Genomic DNA, 16768 nt, shown 5'->3' on the forward strand with positions numbered 1-16768 from the left:
CTCTTACAATAGACATTCAAAAATCGTCACAAAATTGAATGATTAGCTACCAGAAGATATGCCTGTAAAAATAAGTAAAAAAATTTTCAAACATGGCAATTTTCCCACTGATGTGCCGAAAATCCCGGTGAGGCAATGTAAATCCAAAGTTTTTCCCGGTTTTCCAGTTCTCTAGCAACTCTCTATTACATCAATCAACTGTCATTGATCTGGTATATCCTAATCTAAGCACGGATGTGATATAAAATAAAAGAAAAGTTTTTTGCACAGTCGTTCATTTGCTTACCTTATCAACATTCGTACTCCTTACCTCAACCATCTTAAACCCTGTCTTTCCCCAGGAATGGCAACGTTCGTTCCCGAAAACTTTCCTCCCACTCCTGGGGATGAACTTTCTTCTTATGAGCATGCATGTTGGCCGACGAATTGAACGTTTTCGAACAGTGTGGACAACTGTACAGCACATCACCGGTGTGGGTTGTCATGTGTTCCTTAAAAAAAAGGAAACAAATTCGAGAAAAAGACTTGAAGAAGTAAAACTAAAAGCAACCTACTAGTAAAGTGAACTGCCGCTTGAAGGATTTCGGACACAGTGAACACTGGTGAACTTTTTCCTTCCGATGTACGAACGCAATATGACTCTGCAGGGCCAGTGCGTTCGGTGCCACCTTATCACACAGCTGACACTTGTGTTCGCCACCTTCGCCCTCGTGTCGCCGTTTGTGTTTGCGCAGACTGCCGGCGTTTTTCATCCTGGTAAGGGAAATGTAGAATGTAAGAGTACAGTAGAATTTAGCACAAATTAGACTACAAGTACCATTTGCCACAGATTGTGCACTGTAGTCGAGTTTCTTGGGGAGATTTCTCATGCTCCTTTTGATGTCTAGTTAACAAAGATTTGCTACTGAAGGATTTTCCGCAAACTTCACAGTGATTTTTTTCCTTCGAAGACTGTTTTAGTTTTGTCTGTTGTTTAAGATTTCTATCGTTTGTAAACCTAAAAAATATTAAAAGATATGAAACACTTAATTAAATAAAGGTTCAAATAACCTATGTCGTTGCATAGCTTACGACTTTTTACTCCTGGCGACACGTTCTTTTTGTCCCTCAGGCGCGGTATTTGTCTGATAATCTTCAGGCTGAGAATCTGTCGCTGCTGACTGCTTTGTTTGATCTGCCGATTCATTTTGCAATGCTTGCGAGTTCAACTCACAAACGGCATGTTCTAATAAATCGTCATGATGATTAAACTTACGATCGCAGCAAATAACATATGCCTCCCCTATTTTGTGACTTTGACGAAAATGTTTCTCTAGTTTTTGAAAAGTTGAACAGTTTACCTTGCACAGCTCACAAACCATTTGGCAATGCTCGGAAATAAGGCGATTTTCTTCATCAATCACCGCCTGGGATTCATGCTGAGGAATTTCCTTCACCCGAGCCAATATTTTTTCAACTTCTGCTTCATCATTGTCGGACGATAGTATTTCGGATGTTTCTATTGATACCCTCTGATAATCTTCCTCGTCCTCTTCTGTCTCGTTATCACGGTCATTTTCAAAAATCTCTGCAACATCAGTTTCCCAAAGTTCATAGTTTTCATGAGTAACAACGGTACGATCGGATTCATCACTCAAAACGCTTCCAAGTTTTTCGTCATAAACAACAGGAGGGACAGATGACACTGAAATGAGAAACTTTTATGAAAATAATGTTATCATTTATTAAATAAAATTTGTCTTACCAATTTTGATTTCATATTCCACATTCGAATCCAAGTTTTGGAAAACATCCTTGTGCGTTGTTTCAACCGTGTCGTAAAATTCATGAAATCTGGAAACTTGATCCCAACATTGGTCGCAAACTTGCTTTTGTTGTAAATCTTCCGGCTGTAAGGAAATAAGGTCAATTTTAAGGAATCATTCAAATAAACTAACAAATTAGTTACCTGAAACCAGAGATGCTTCACCAAAATCGACCCATTTGAAATGGCTTCCAAACTTTCCTCGAACAAAACCTCCTTTAAATCCGACCGCTCCTCGAGGCAAACGGCACACGCACTGTCCCTGAGGAACTCCACCTGCTCGTCCATTCTCAATTAACCTTAGCACTTAATTGTAGATTTAAATTCAATATAAACAACAGGAAGTTTTATCTGCCCGTTTTGGAAATGATGACCTTTTTTGTTTACTGTTTACAAACACGAAAGTCTACACGGTAAAGAATAAATAATCATGTTTGATTGGGTTTAAGTCATGCATGAGAGAAATGCTACAAAAGTATTCAAAATTTCAGCTGAGATGTGAAAGCATCAATAATGTTTAGAAAATAAAACAATTTCTAAAATATTTATCGAGCAATTGTTTCAGATTTGGGCTTTATTCATACCTGATGGCTTGTTCTGAAGGTAAAAGCTCCTGACTGGGAAACAGCTGTCAAAATAAACTTCATAACAACCAAAGCAATTGCTTTAAACGACTGGTAGATTTAGCTTAGCAAAAGCCATTGCGTATGTTTTTTCATACTACCTAGTTAGGGACCATTCAAATATTACGTAACGCTTTTAGGGGGGGGGGGGTGGTATAGCAGTTTGTTACGCTTTAAGGATTTTACTTCGAAATTTTGAGACGAATGTGTTACGTAGGGGGGAAGGGGGGGGGGGGGGGGGTTGAAAATACTCAAAAATTGCGTTACGTAATATTTGATGTTAATCTTGAGTTGTCCACGTCATTTATTCAGTCTGTAAAGCCTAAATCGGCTAAGACGGTGTTTGTCTTTTGAACGGCCCCTTATATCGTATGGCATCTGCGATCAACCGCAAATTTGATCTTTTCTTTCAAAATAAAAAAAATGAGCAGTTTACATCCACAATTCGGGAAGTCACTTTTATATTTTCTTGTGTTATTAGAATGACATTGTACATATAATATGCAATACCATTTACACTATCAATGTATAATTCTAGTAGCGTTTTTTAAGCTTAAGAGAATGTTGACATAATAGATCTGTTGAGATCGATTGCACCCCCAAGTATGAAAAAAAGTATATTTCTGGATTTTTCATATTGTTATCGTTCCAATCTTCTTCTGTAGTTTAAAGTAGAACATTTCAATGCCAATCGTTCAAAAACGAATTTTGTAGGTACTTAAATAATAAATCAATCGGTACTTTCATCGAGCACCCAAATGAATTTTGTAAGGAAAACATTTAGTACGATAATGATGCTATTTTTATGGTTTATTTACTTTTAAACATAAACTATTTCCATATTAGTAATGTATGTTTTTCATTTTTGGTATATTTACAACGGCCGCTTCTATTTGCCAATTTTTACTTCAAACTCCCTTGTAGAAAGCGCTGTTGAGTTTTTGTTTCCTTTTTTCAATTATATCCAATGTTAGTACAAGTATTGCTTCATCACGTGCAGCTCTCTGTCTATCATCATACTTACTTAAAACTATATACCTTAACGTGGTGTGTCGTAAGGTTAATGCCGCCGTGTTCCCGACTATAAAAAGCAACAACGAAATGCCTATGTGTCTGTATCTGTAGTAAGCTACCATAAATCAAATAACATATTTTGTCCTTACCCTTTGCAGGCAGTTGACTAGTATCAAAGTTTTCTACTTGATGTTGATAAAATTCTTTTCTATAACAATTATTTCGCTTCCTATCGCACGTTTGTTGGATTGGGTTAGCGTTACAAAAATCTAGATTTAAAATAAATTAAAATCTAAACCGATGATTGTCAACCAAATTTTTGTTAACGTAAAACAATCATTCTTATTTTTTATATGCATAGTTTTTAAGCACAAATATTGTGCCAGCCAATTCATGAACCAAAAATGAAAATTTATCAAAATTGTGTTTGATCTTTAATCTTAAGCAAAATTGTTCGCAAAATGCCATACAAAACTGTATATTTAAGGCTTTATCTAAGAACGTAGTTTAAAACAGAGGATTTGAAATTTCACAAAAAAATAAACCTACTTTCAGAAGATTCAATATTAACAAATTTATGTGAAATACGAAATTTTAATTATCTCGTATTTCTTAGTTTCAAGCGAACGATTTTGCCCTAAATTATAAGACATCTATATATTTTGAGTCGTAAAAAAATTATGATCTATCAAGTTATAGTGGAAAGTTGTACTCAAGTAATACATACGTAATGGAAACTTGTTTAAGTTATTTGTTGTGGAGATGCGTTATCGAATGGGGTTGCTGTATTATTGCCGTTTCAGGAATATTTAGTTTACGCTTGGTTGTGTTTGTTGAGCATCTTCGATACTTGAGCCGGGGGAAGGACAACAGTTAGGTATAAGTTTGTGTGTGGGTTTGATGGCGGAATCAGTCTGTTTGCGTACGTGTGTACGGACTACCGTTCGCAGGTTCAGGTTCAGCTATAGAAAAATTGGCATGTTGTTTTATGGTTTTTCTCCTCTTTATCGGCTTCTTCCAATTTTTTTGGTTAGCCCCAATCGTTTCGCGAATAATGCGCGCACCCTCTATCTCAAACTTCAATGAAGTTTAAAAAGGCGGCTAAGGAAAATGCGGAAACTTGCTACTGGTCTCGGTGGGGCAAGTCGTTTATGCTGTTAACTCCAGGTCAGATCGTACCCTTTCCAGCTAACCTTCGGGGCTAGGTAAACGCGCTGGCCATTGTAGAAGAAAGACACCACGCCCCTGTAGGCCGTGCGGGGAACTCCACTCTAAAAAAAACCAAAGTTTTTGTTAAGATTTCTTGTAGATATTGCTCATTACCATACCTTGAAATCATCCATCAAACCGAGACTTTTGGTGGCCCGTTTGTACTGCTCTTTGGTGAGATACGTTATCCGTATCGGATCCTTGGTCGTTACTTGGCCCCGTTTCAGCTCTTCCAACGTGACCACCGGACTTTGATATACGGTACCCATAAATGCTTCATCGTAAATTGACTAAAAAAGAAAACGCACAGTGAACAATAAATTCAAAACAATTACATTTTAAGATCTTAGCACAAATTACCTTCTGCAGATAGGTCAGGTTTAGCTTGGTGAAGCTGACGAACTCTTCGCTTAGTTTGATGTACTTGAGGTGCTTGTCGAAGAAAAGGCCGCTGTAAGGGAAGGCGTATTAGTTGAACATAGTCTTACCACCTAAACAAATATTGAACACATACTTGGAAACGCCCACTTTGCCGAAGGTTCGCGTTCGGGGCAGTTCCGGCCGGATGCAGGCCCGTTCCTTGCGCTGTTCCGGTTGGCGAATCCAGTCGTCCCAGAAGCTGCAACATAGGATTTTCGTTTTCAAATATGTTCTTGTTGTTTTTAACACAGCACAACAACTTAGAAGATTTATCAAACCAAACTATGGAATGGAATGGAGTGTTACTGAAAAAATACAGATTTTAAGCTCAATTTGGCTGTATAACAACCTATTTGTTTTACTGCACTCTTTATTCGATTAAAAGCGTTGCATATAGTATTACTGACAGTCTTGGATAAAAGTTTGAATATTGTTAATCTTGAATTAAAATCAAATATGGAACCTTAACACTTTGCTGCGCTGAAGGAGGTCACTGACGCAGTCCTTAGTGACTAATGCACGGGTTAACAGAAGGAACGTAGAGATGACTGATGATAGCTCATGAGGAAGTCTTTGCGAAGAGCAGCTTAGGCCTCCTCTGCTGAGCTAAATCGTAAAAGTACTAGGTAGATAGGTCCACTGAAAATCTCAGTGGCTCCACGCAGATAGATCCTAGTCATAGGAATAAGTATCAAGACGCATCAAAAAGTGTGGCATGTTAAAGGGATCTGACATAATCGAAAAAATGCAGGACAAAATGGAACGCAGATTGAATTGTTTGGACCAGGTCATCCTACAATGGATCTGGTTGATCACGAAGTGGGCGTAGGTATCGTAAAGAAGGGCACTTCGCCTGAGGATGAAAAAAAATCAAGCGAAATGCATACTGTGCAAGCATGCGGATCGCAATGTTCACGAAACTGGTGAGGCTTGTGGACTATTTTAAAATCCAGGAAATACAAAGGCATACCAGTAAAACTGGATGTAATTCAGCTGGAGCTGATCTATAGCGAGGTGGCTTAGCTTCTGATAGAACAAGCAGTACGCGAAAAGAAATGCGATATGCCGATTATACTGGAAACATATAGATTTCAGTCTAGAAATGGTTATTGAACTGAAGCTGCTACGCTCCACCAAGATGGACGATCGAGGAGTTCAAAACCATGTTGGATGAACTCACTCAGAGTTAACTGGAAGGAGCGCATCAGTGGTAAGAAGAGACTTTAAAGCGTTGGCGGTAAACTGAGGGGTAGCATGTACAATGATCCTAGGAGCCACAGCTTACTTGAGGCCTTCGTGAGGCAGCCACTGGTTCAAGCAGCTGAAAGCCAAGGCTGTGAGCTCAACGAGCGACCATTTAAAAAAAAAAGACATACACCGTCTTAGCTGATTTAGGCTTTACAGACTGAATAAATGACGTGGACAACTTATGATTAACATTTAACACCCACTACCGAGATGGGAAACGAACCCATGCCATCAGTGGATCAGCGATTAACGTCTTACCACGCTAACCAATCGACTATCGAGTGGTTAGCACTCAAGCGCTTTTAGGACAAACAAGTAGCTCTGTGACGTAGTTCCACCTCCCCGTGGTGCAGAGTGGAAACGTGTCTGCTTTATGCAGATGTACGGCCGAGAGAACTACACCCCCCCCCCCCCTTATGAAGACCCTCGCTAACGAATTTGTATTACGACAATGGAATTTCTATCGGAAACCGACTCCATTGGTGAAGGTGTGAAGCTAACCGTGCCGATGTACCTGGAAGGCTGGCGGGTCGTTAAGTCACGCCAGTCTCTAACGGTTGCCTGTGGGGCACCGGGACACACCCCACAGTATCCCAGTCCTTGCTGCGCTAAGCAGGTCACTGGCGCAGTGGACCGTTTGTTACCTGATTACCCGTGGGATCAAATATGCCAAAAAAATCTAAAAGAAATGAAAAAGGACGGAACGGATAAAGGCGAGAGCTCGAATCCGTTCGGCGGGAGTGGCCTTAGGCGTTCGCCGGTTAGGCAATCTGCCAACCCGGTGGACCCGACGGCAACGTCGGTGGAAACACCGAGCGATGTGCGAGCGGACCCGTACGATCAAGTACAGGGAGCGCTGGAAGACCTACTGAGCTCCCCGGAACTCCAAGATCCGGGAGCTCCAGTAGAGTTGGTCACGGCCATGGCTGGCATCGCTGACCTTGTGGAATGTGTGAAGGGGAAGTCCAACATCCACAAGGAAATACGCGAGAAGCTAGCCAGGGTGATGCAGCTCTTCATCGCAGCCAACAAAGCTGTGGTGGAACGGCTTGCGGAGCCCGAGGCCGCCAGACCAAAAGAGCGAGGGCCGGCAGAGACCCCTCTGAGGGCGGACACCATCTGCCCGAAGAAGGTCAATGCCTTTGCCCAAACAGAGGGCAGCCTTGCGTTTGCTGGCAACAGCAAACGTAAGAGAGGGTCTCCCGGGGAACTCAGACCTGGTGACCCTAAGAAAAGAGCGGAGGATCCGTCTGTCCGGCAGGATCCTGCGGCCAGCGCTTCCAAGCGGGCGGAAGGCCCTGCTGAAAAGGCAGATGAGCCGACGAGCGCGAATACCGCGTGGAAGACGGTATCGCGCAAAAGGGGAAGGCCCAAAGGTACGGAGACGGGAAAAGCCAAACCCCGACCCCAACGACGCAAACGCCGCATCAGGGAGAGGGGCGAGGCGATTGTCGTCAAAGCACCTGAGGGCACGTACGCAGATGTCTTGCGACAGATGCGTACGAACGAAGACCTCGCCGATCTAGGCGAAAAAGTTCGGAGGATCCGACGGACACGCACCGGCGAGATGATCCTCGAACTAAAGCGTGGTGCTGGAAACTCCAGCGGGACCCTTACGGCTAAGGCCGCCGAAGCCCTTGGTGACAAGGCTGAGGTGCGTGCCCTCTGTAAGGAAGTGACCATCCGGGTTAAAAACCTGGATGAAGTCACGACGGAAGACGAACTGCGGGTGGCACTGGTCGAGCAGTGCAAAATCTGCTCTGACCAGATGACGGTTCGTCTGCGGAATGCCCCCCCCCCAAGTCTGGTATGCAGATTGGGGTGGTCAAACTTCCGGTTGCAGCAGCAAACGCCGCACTTAGGTGTGGGCGGCTAAAGGTGGGATGGTCTATCTGTCAGATATCCATCCCCCAGCAACCGGACCGGTGCTTCAAGTGCCTGTTGAACGGTCACAAGTCGTTCGACTGCACTGGGCCAGACAGAAGTGGCATATGCTGGCGCTGCAGTGAAACCGGCCACAAGTCGGCTAACTGCAAAAAGCCTGCTAAATGCCCTGTCTGCGCTGGAGACCACGCTGTTGGCAACCCTAGGTGCCCCGCCTACACAAAGGCGCAGGCGGTACCACCCCGGGCGCCAAGAGCATAGAGGTCGTCAAACTTAACCTCAACCACTGCTACACAGCACACCAGCTGTTGCGGCAGATGACAGTTGAGGAAAAGTTGGACATCGCGCTAGTGGCAGACCCATCTCGCAGAGCTGCGAATGGCATTAATTGGGCGACTGATGATGCCAAACTGGCCGCGATATGGGTTACAGGTAGTTTCCCCATACAAGAAGTTGTGGCGACGGAAAACGAAGGCATGGTGGTGGCCAAAGTTAACGGGATCTACTTCTGTAGCTGCTATGCTCCCCCAAGATGGTCCTTGGAGAGGTTTGGCACTATGGTTGACAAGATGGTAGATGTGCTAATGGGGAAAAGCCCCATCGTTATTGCTGGCGACTTGAACGCGTGGGCCGATGAATGGGGTAGCCGCCTCACAAACCCCAGAGGTCAAATTCTTTTGGAAGCCCTGGCGAGGCTTAATGTGGATCTGGCCAACGTAGAGAATACCAGTACCTACCAAGGTTGGAACAGGAGCGAGTCAACCATAGATGTCACCTTCGGTAGCCCGGGGTTGGTAAGCGATTGGATGGTGAGCGAGGCCTACACGAATAGCGATCACTTCGCGATTCGCTATCGGCTAGGCTCAAGTACGCGGACAGGTAGACGCGAGTCTCGTACAGGAGAACGCCTCTGGAAGACAACGCAGTTCGACCAGAACGTCTTTGTCGAAGCGTTGCACTGGGAGAGGAACCTGGACAACCTGTCCGCGGAAGAACTGACGAGGGTTCTAGCTCGCGCTTGCGATGCTGCGATGCCGAGAAGGGCCAAGCATAAAAGCACTAGGCCACCCGTCTATTGGTGGATGGAAGAAATTGCGGGTCTGCGTGCCGACTGCCATAGGGCGAGGCGCAGGATGCAGAACGCAAGGACCCAAGAAGGGCGAACGGAGCGTAGGCCACTCTTCACAAGCGCGAGATCGGCCCTCCGCAGGGCCATCAACGCAAGCAAGAGGGCGCGTTTCAAACAGTTATGCCGTGACGCCAACGACTGTCCATGGGGTGATGCCTATCGGATAGTCATGGGCAGAACTAAAAGTGGGGGTGCACCACCTGAAACGTGCCCCGATAAACTGAGAGTCACCATCAATGAGCTGTTCCCACAGCACGATGTTACCCGCTGGCCAACAGTCCCGTATGACTGGGACACCAGCGCCGAAGAGAGGATAACGGTGGAAGAACTTCGCGAGATCGCCAAGTTTCTCCAACCGAGGAAGGCCCCCGGACCGGACGGCATTTCGAACGTCGCGGTGAAGGCCGCGATCAGGGAATTTCCCGATATGTTCCGAACATCGTTGCAACGATACGTGACGGAACGGGTGTTTCCTGATACGTGGAAACGGCAGAAACTTGTTCTTCTGCCAAAGCCGGGTAATCGTCCAGGAGACCCATCGGCATATCGGCCGATCTGTCTACTGGATACAGCGGGTAAGGTCCTGGAGAAGGTGATTCAGAACCGACTTCAGAGATACACGGAAAGTGAGGGCGGACTCTCGGGGAAACAGTTTGGTTTCCGTCGAGGTCGCAGCACCGTAGATGCCATCCGCTCGGTCATCGAGGTAGCGGACAGAGCCAGGATGACCAAGAGGAGAGGGCTCCGCTTTTGCGCGGTTGTCACTCTGGATGTGAAGAACGCCTTCAACAGTGTCAGTTGGACAGCGATTGCGTCGTCGCTCATCCAAATGAGGATCCCGGCATATCTGTATAGGCTTGTGGAAAGTTACTTCCACAATCGCCAACTGCAGTATATGACCGGTGAGGGTTTGCGAACACAAGAGGTTTCGGCGGGTGTTCCACAAGGGTCAATACTCGGCCCGGTTCTGTGGAACATCACTTACGACGAACTCCTACGAACGAGCCTCCCATCGGGAGCCGAACTCGTAGGATTTGCAGATGATGTAGTCCTCTTGGCGAGGGGCTCCTCAACAGCGGAGGTTGAGCTACTGGCCACGGTAGCTATCCAGGCAGTGGAACGCTGGATGCACTCCAAGTGCCTGCGTCTAGCCCACCACAAAACCGAGCTGGTGCTTATCACCAACCTGAAATCACCCCAAACAGGTACCATTGCCGTTGGACCGTGCAATATCGTGTCCAAACGCGCAATCAAGTACCTAGGGGTGATGATTGGCGACAGGCTCAGCTTCACGAGCCATGTCGAATACGTGTGCAAGAGAGCGGCAATGGCCACGGCCGCACTCACACGAATGATGCCGAACTCCTCGGCCATCCAAAGCAGCAAAAGGCGGATCCTGGCAAGCGTGACCACTTCGATCTTGCGGTACGGAGCAGCGGCCTGGAGGCAGGCCCTGGGAAGAAGCTGTAAGCGACTTAGCAGCGTTCAGCGGCTGATGAACCTGCGGGTTATCAGCGGATACCGGACCATGTCGTCCGAAGCCGCCTGTGTAGTAGCGGGTGTTATGCCCATCTCGGTTTTGCTTGAGGAGGATGTCTATTGCTACGACAACAAAGACACGCCCAACGTTCGAGATCTCGCCAATGAGCACTCGATGTCCAACTGGCAGCAGCTGTGAGACAGCTCAACGAGAGGAAGGTGGACCCATCGTCTGATCCCGCACATCGGGAGCTGGATCGGAAGAAGGCACGGTGAAGTGGACTTCTATATGACGCAATTCCTGACTGGTCATGGATGCTTCATGAAGTACCACTACCGGTTTGGACATGTGGCTTCGCCATATTGCCCAGATTGTGGTGATGAAGAGGAGACACCCGAACATGTGGTGTTTGTCTGTCCGAGGTTTGCGGCGGTACGTACTTCCATATTTGCCGCCTGTGGGCCTGACACGACAGCAGATAACGTTGTACAGAGGATGTGTGCGGATTCCAACACTTGGCATGCGGTCAGCGATGGGTTCACCCGGATCATGACTGCTCTGCAGAGGAGCTGGAACCAATGGCAGTCCGCGAACGGTGTAGGATGACTCCATCGGCGGGGAGCATCTGAGTAGTGTGCGTCCGATCCCTTGATCGAAGCTACAAAGATAAGGCAACATCTTCTGCGTAGCGGAGGTCAGGGGTGCACCGCGAACGTGTGTAGGATACCCCAACGTCGGGGGGTATCCGAGTAGTTCCGCTTCATAAGAGGGAAACTGCAGGGATAAGACTTTACCTTCCTCGTAGCGGATCTCGAGGGAAGAGGGTTAACCACTGTCGGGGGATACCCACGGGTAGAGAGGCTCTCGACGCCGGGCGAGCCTCTCGAGTCGGTGTAGGATGTCGTCACCGTCGGGAAACATCCGAGTCGTAGCGTTCCAAGTCCCGAATGTGTGCCGTGACAGGCGCGAGTCTAGGATAAGCTGCTCTCGATTTGGCACACAACGGGCAGGAAAATCCGCGGGCCAAAAATCCTAGGGTTGCCAACCAAGGGAGATAAAGAAGACCGGACAACGGTCGGAGTAGACTGACCCCATCGACGGGGGGCTGTCGAGTAGAGTGCGTCCGACCCCACGGTTTGAAGTTACAAAGATAAGACAATACCTTCTGCGTAGCGGATGCCGTGGGTGCGCCGCGTTCGTGTGTAGGATGCTCCACCTTCGGGGAGTATCCGAGTAGAGCGGTTCTCAACGACAGAAGCTGCGGGGATAAGACTTGACCTTCTTCGCAGTGGAAATCGTTAGGAAAGGGTTATTCCACGTTCGGGGAATACCCACGGGTAGAGTGGCTCTCGACGCCGGGCGAGCCATTCGAGTCGGTGTAGGATGACGTCTTCGTCGGGAATCATCCGAGTCGTTGCGTTAAGTCCCGCGCGTGTGCCGTGACAGGCGCGAGTCTAGGATAAGCTGCTCTCGATCTGGCACACGACGGGCAAGGTGGCAAACCTCGAACCCTGAAGATAAGAGGTCGGGCTTCGAGTCGTCAGAGGAGAGGTCAGGCCTCAAACCTTCAGGCGGAGAGGTTTGTGTGGTCAACCCCGAGTCTTTATGATAAGAGGTCGGGTCCCGAGTCGTAAGAGGAGGGATCAGGCCCCTTACCAACAAGAGTAGGGGTACAAGTGGTCACCTCGAGTCATTAGGAGGAGAGGTCAGATTTCAAGTCGTTAGAGGAGAGATTCGGGCCTTGAATCGTGCAGAGGAGAGGTAAACCTCGAGTCGATGCGAGGAGGGGTCGGATATCAAGTCGTTAGAGGAGAGATCAGGCCTCAAGTCGCGAAAAGGAGAGGTTTGTGTGGGAATCTCGAGTCATTGCGAGGAGATGTCGGTTCTCAAGTCGTTAGAGGAGAGTTCAGGCGTCGAGTCGTAAGGATGAGAGGTTTTGCTGAAAGTGGTCTCGTTAATGAGTATTGCCTTTGAGCGCATTAGCGCGAATAGACCTCCCACTATTGAAGCATAGTGTACTAAACAGTTCGAGGTGGGAACCAGGTCTGCGGCCCCAGGTGGAGTTTAGGGAGTAGGGGGTATACACGGAGTATATCATGAGTCTTCCCATTGTACCCATGGACCCAGAGTAGCAAACTGGGGGGACGCGGTGGCTCGCCGTGCCTTGGAATACAATCCGTAAACCGGGATTTACCACCTGTGGTTACCAACTAAAAAAAAAAATTTATGTCCGGAAGCTCTAACGCAAATGCGTTGCCTTTTAAAGCTGATGAATCGCAGATTCTCGTAGAGAAGAATATCCAGGTTAGTCTGGTGATTACGATTTAACTCAACTTAAATGCGATTCAATTCAAAATATTGAAAAACGCTCGAACACGTTACCACGAGTTTTCGAAACACAATAAATTTCCGTTATTTTTCCACCTGACGTTGACCGCTTTTTTTCCTACACGCTCAAACTGGAACCCCAAACTGTGGGCTATAATCCCACGCAACACCAACTGTTTGGGTTTTTCTGTAGTCTGTCTCGGATAGACTTAATGCCGTAATGACGGGAAACTGTCCTCGACAGGACTCAAAAATAGTTCCCTTTCTTAACTCGTCTGTACTCGAGTGCTACGTTCCGGCGTTCCGGATACAGATTGCCTAGCGTATGGAAACGGGGCAACTTGAGCTGAATCACAGTGTAATTGGCCCTAGAAACCGGAATGTTCAACGAGAACGCTCTACGTCAACCTCGAGCGACAAATCGTTGGAGATATCAGAAACCTAACATTATCCACCACAAATTCGCGAAAAGCTAAAGCACTTGGAACTTAGTAAACGTTTACAAAACACGTTGCGACGAGATCCAGCAATACAATAAAAATCCGTTATTTTTCATCTGACGTTTACCGCTTTTTTTCCTACACGCTCAAACTAGAAACCCAATCTGTGGGCTATAATCCCACGCAACACCAACACTCCTCCTCGATCAGTTGATTCTGATGCAGCGTCGATCGCCAACTTCTCGAGCCGTGTAGCCGAAAGGGGTTTCGTCAATAGATCGGCTACAATGTCTTCAGTCGGGCAATAGACGACGTCGATCTCCTTCTTCTGCTTGAGGTCTCGAACGAAGTGATATTTTATAGCGATGTGCTTCGTCCGATTGCTGAACTTTTCGGTATCCAGCATATTGAGACAACTCTGGTCGTCCTCGTTGATTGTAACGTCTCCATTCTCATCCATGTCGGCCAACGGGCGTCGGCGGGTCAGCCAGATTGCTTCCTGTGACGCCTCGGATAATGCGATGAATTCGGCCTCCACTGTGGATAAGGAAATGCACGTTTGCTTCCTGCAGCTCCAGTTTATGGTACCTCTGCAAAACTTGAAGACTTGGCCACTGTTGGATTTCCGGTCTTCAATGTGGACACCGATGCTGATATATCCGGTCGGGTGTTGATTGAAAGGTAGAGAAGTTGACCAATTACCTTTTGGTACGCTTGATTTTCGGACAACGGCGCCTTCTTCCTTTCCTGCTTGATATATCCCAGATCCAACGAAATTTTGGAGTCCTTGGCAACCGCCGTACTCGTCTCTCGAATGATTTGATAGATGTAATGCTGCTTGTTCACGAAGAAATCGCCTTTCTCGTCTCGCTGAATCTCAACTCCGAGATAGTAGTGGATGTCTCCGAGCTCACTTCGTTCGAATTGCTTCTTCAAAGCAGCAATCAAAGTTTCGCAAAGCTCAATTTCCTCGCTAGCTACTACCAAGTCGTCAACGTACACCAGCACGTAACAGGCTTTTCCGTCCTTCCAAGCGCGGCATGCAGCTTGTTTCAGACTGTAGAGGGTCTTCCTTAGTCTGCATACTTTGTGTTCTACTCCTTCTGCGATGAAACCGGGTGGTTGCCGCATGTATGTCTCCTCCTCAAGATCGCCGTGGAGAAATACGGTCTTGATATCGTACTGCTTAACCACCATTTTTCGCTTAGCAGCAATGGCCAACAACTTGCGGAAGGTAGTCTGGCGCTCCACCGGGGCGAATACTTCCTCGTAGTCGCATCCAAATATTTGTGTGAACCCTTGGGCTACCAGGCGGGCTTTGTAGCGAATGATGTTTCTTCGTTCGTCCCATTTCGTCTTGTTCGTTCACTTGCAACTGTAACCGTTTGGTACAATCTAACTATTTGTGACTTCGCCACAAAATCCTACCACTCCTGTACTCCGTTGAGAGTAATACCACAGTAGATCCAATTCCTCTTTCCTAAACGCCTAAATGCAGGCACTTTTCTCTGAGGGATATCCATGGGCGTCGGGTTTAAGCAGGGTACATGCCGGGGAAGTGTGATCACCCGGAGAGCGAACACACCCGCGTAAAAATTACATTCTCCTTCGTATGTGTGTCGGTCAAATGTAACGTAGATTTTTGCACATGCGGGGCTAGTTCTTTCTGCCTGTGACCGTTTCAGAGAACGGAAGTGCGCGTCGTTAAAAATAAAAAGTAGCCAAATAAACCGTAGTAAGGCTTACAGTGGCTTATATCAATTAAAAGCCTAGTTAAAATCTTATAAACTAATTGTTAAAAGTAGTACGGTTAGTTGAAGTTATGATGTTTGTAAAAAAATATTTAAAACTTAATTAATGTTTATAATAAATAGATTAAAAAAGTGGTTAAAAACACAAAAACCACATTCAGTGTGAAACCGAAGTCGACAGAACACAACATTCAAAAGGTCCAAGAGGGCCTTTTTTGTGTTTCCACCAAATTTGCTCAACAGCACGACGCAGCTGACACCAAAGCGGGCAGAAAAGAAGCGGTCGGAAAGCCAAAATCCGACGGACCATCGAGCCTACCAAGAAGCACGTCCCCTCGTGGCGAAAACCCTAACTTCGCCGGTGACATCTTGGAAAGGATCGTGGGCTCTTCCGGGACGCCGGTAAGGAGCCTGTGATACCCTGGGCGGTGCTGTAACAATCAGCCGTCCAACCCAGGTCTCCAAGTACTCAATCAACATGAGCCGTACAACACAACAAAGTTCAGCGGAAGGCCAAAAGTATTAGAACCGCAAGTATACATATCCATGTGACGTCATGAGGGAACCAAATTTGTTAATAAACACCCCCCAAATAATGTAAAACACATTAGGATTTCTGTTCTTTATGGGAGAACTTTTGATCCACTTACACCATTTACTCGGTAACGTTACTGGCTGAAAGCCGTCCTTCCAAACTTCACTTTTGAACGGTCCAGGTTGGGATTTGCTAGCTCCGAATTATCTTGATTTTCTTAAAAATTTTGACCCGGTTGATAGCATGCGAGGTACCACCCGGTACGTCCCTGTCTAGCTTGGTTTTTTTTGGATATCCCTTCTGTGAGTTCCCCGGAGGAAAGTGTCTCGGGTTGAAAAGAAAGCAATCTTGCATACGATCCTGAGTTCCATCATAATTTCTTTTCCCATGTTCCCCACCCACTGAGTGTAGCAGCTGTCAAGTTACATAACCAACGACCTTTTGACTTTTCGGTGGATCGACCAATTCCCAGGTTCCGTTTTTCATCAGTGCGTCGTACTCTTCCTGCATTACAGCCGACAAACGATTGATGTCGTCACGGACAGCTTTACACTACTAGTCCGGAGTCTCGTCTGTGTCACCGCAAGTTAAGAGACCGCACTTTCTGTTGAGAGTCTCATTCGCTGCAAACTCAAACATCAATTCCGTATTGCTGTACGAATGCAGTAACGACGCGAAAACTGCAAGTATTTGTAAACCGCTGTCTACGGAATATCATCCGCGCTTGGTGGCCTGGCAACTGGAACTCAAATGAAGAACTAGATCAAGTGAAGTCGCTGGCTCCGGATCGTCAACAGTGGAGGTCTTTTACCACGGCCTATGCACCGATGGATCGAAGCGGGAACCGTTGAATGTGAACAAATCAACCTTCACCAAAGTAATAAGAGTGTTCGGGGAACGTTT

General features: G+C 46.7%; 2 protein-coding genes across 2 annotated transcripts in view; both read right to left on the bottom strand.

The window, feature by feature from the left end:
• Positions 1-273: 273 nt before the first annotated feature.
• Positions 274-2185, bottom strand: LOC129756428 (transcription factor grauzone-like). The gene is made up of 6 exons (XM_055753303.1): positions 1949-2185; positions 1745-1889; positions 1072-1684; positions 818-997; positions 555-753; positions 274-491 (listed from the first exon to the last, which is right to left on the bottom strand). Exons 1-6 carry the CDS (start codon positions 2090-2092, stop codon positions 321-323), a joined length of 1452 nt encoding a protein of 483 aa, XP_055609278.1. The 5' UTR covers positions 2093-2185; the 3' UTR covers positions 274-320.
• A 694-nt stretch (positions 2186-2879) lies between these two features.
• Positions 2880-16768, bottom strand: part of LOC129751774 (alpha-1,3-mannosyl-glycoprotein 2-beta-N-acetylglucosaminyltransferase) — a 29764-nt gene continuing 15875 nt past the window's right edge. Inside the window, exons 2-5 of the mRNA XM_055747476.1 lie at positions 5165-5269; positions 5011-5101; positions 4770-4940; positions 2880-4712 (exon numbers count right to left, since the gene is read on the bottom strand). Of these exons, the coding sequence (XP_055603451.1) occupies positions 4599-4712; positions 4770-4940; positions 5011-5101; positions 5165-5269 (481 nt within the window). The 3' untranslated portion in view covers positions 2880-4598. The remainder of the gene's footprint in view (positions 4713-4769; positions 4941-5010; positions 5102-5164; positions 5270-16768) is intronic.

Source organism: Uranotaenia lowii, chromosome 3 (genome assembly GCF_029784155.1).
Source record: "Uranotaenia lowii strain MFRU-FL chromosome 3, ASM2978415v1, whole genome shotgun sequence".
In the NCBI taxonomy this organism is placed as follows: Eukaryota; Metazoa; Arthropoda; class Insecta; order Diptera; family Culicidae; genus Uranotaenia; species Uranotaenia lowii.

What these genes read in the sequence shown, in the direction of transcription:
- LOC129756428 (XM_055753303.1), bottom strand. Translation starts at nt 2,092, where the DNA reads ATGGACGAGCAGGTGGAGTTCCTCAGGGACAGTGCGTGTGCCGTTTGC. An exon ending in GGAATATGAAATCAAAATTG is followed by an intron (nt 1,685 to 1,744) that starts GTAAGACAAATT and finishes TTCTCATTTCAG; the next exon opens with TGTCATCTGTCCCTCCTGTT. An exon ending in GTCGCCAGGAGTAAAAAGTC is followed by an intron (nt 998 to 1,071) that starts GTAAGCTATGCA and finishes AATATTTTTTAG; the next exon opens with GTTTACAAACGATAGAAATC.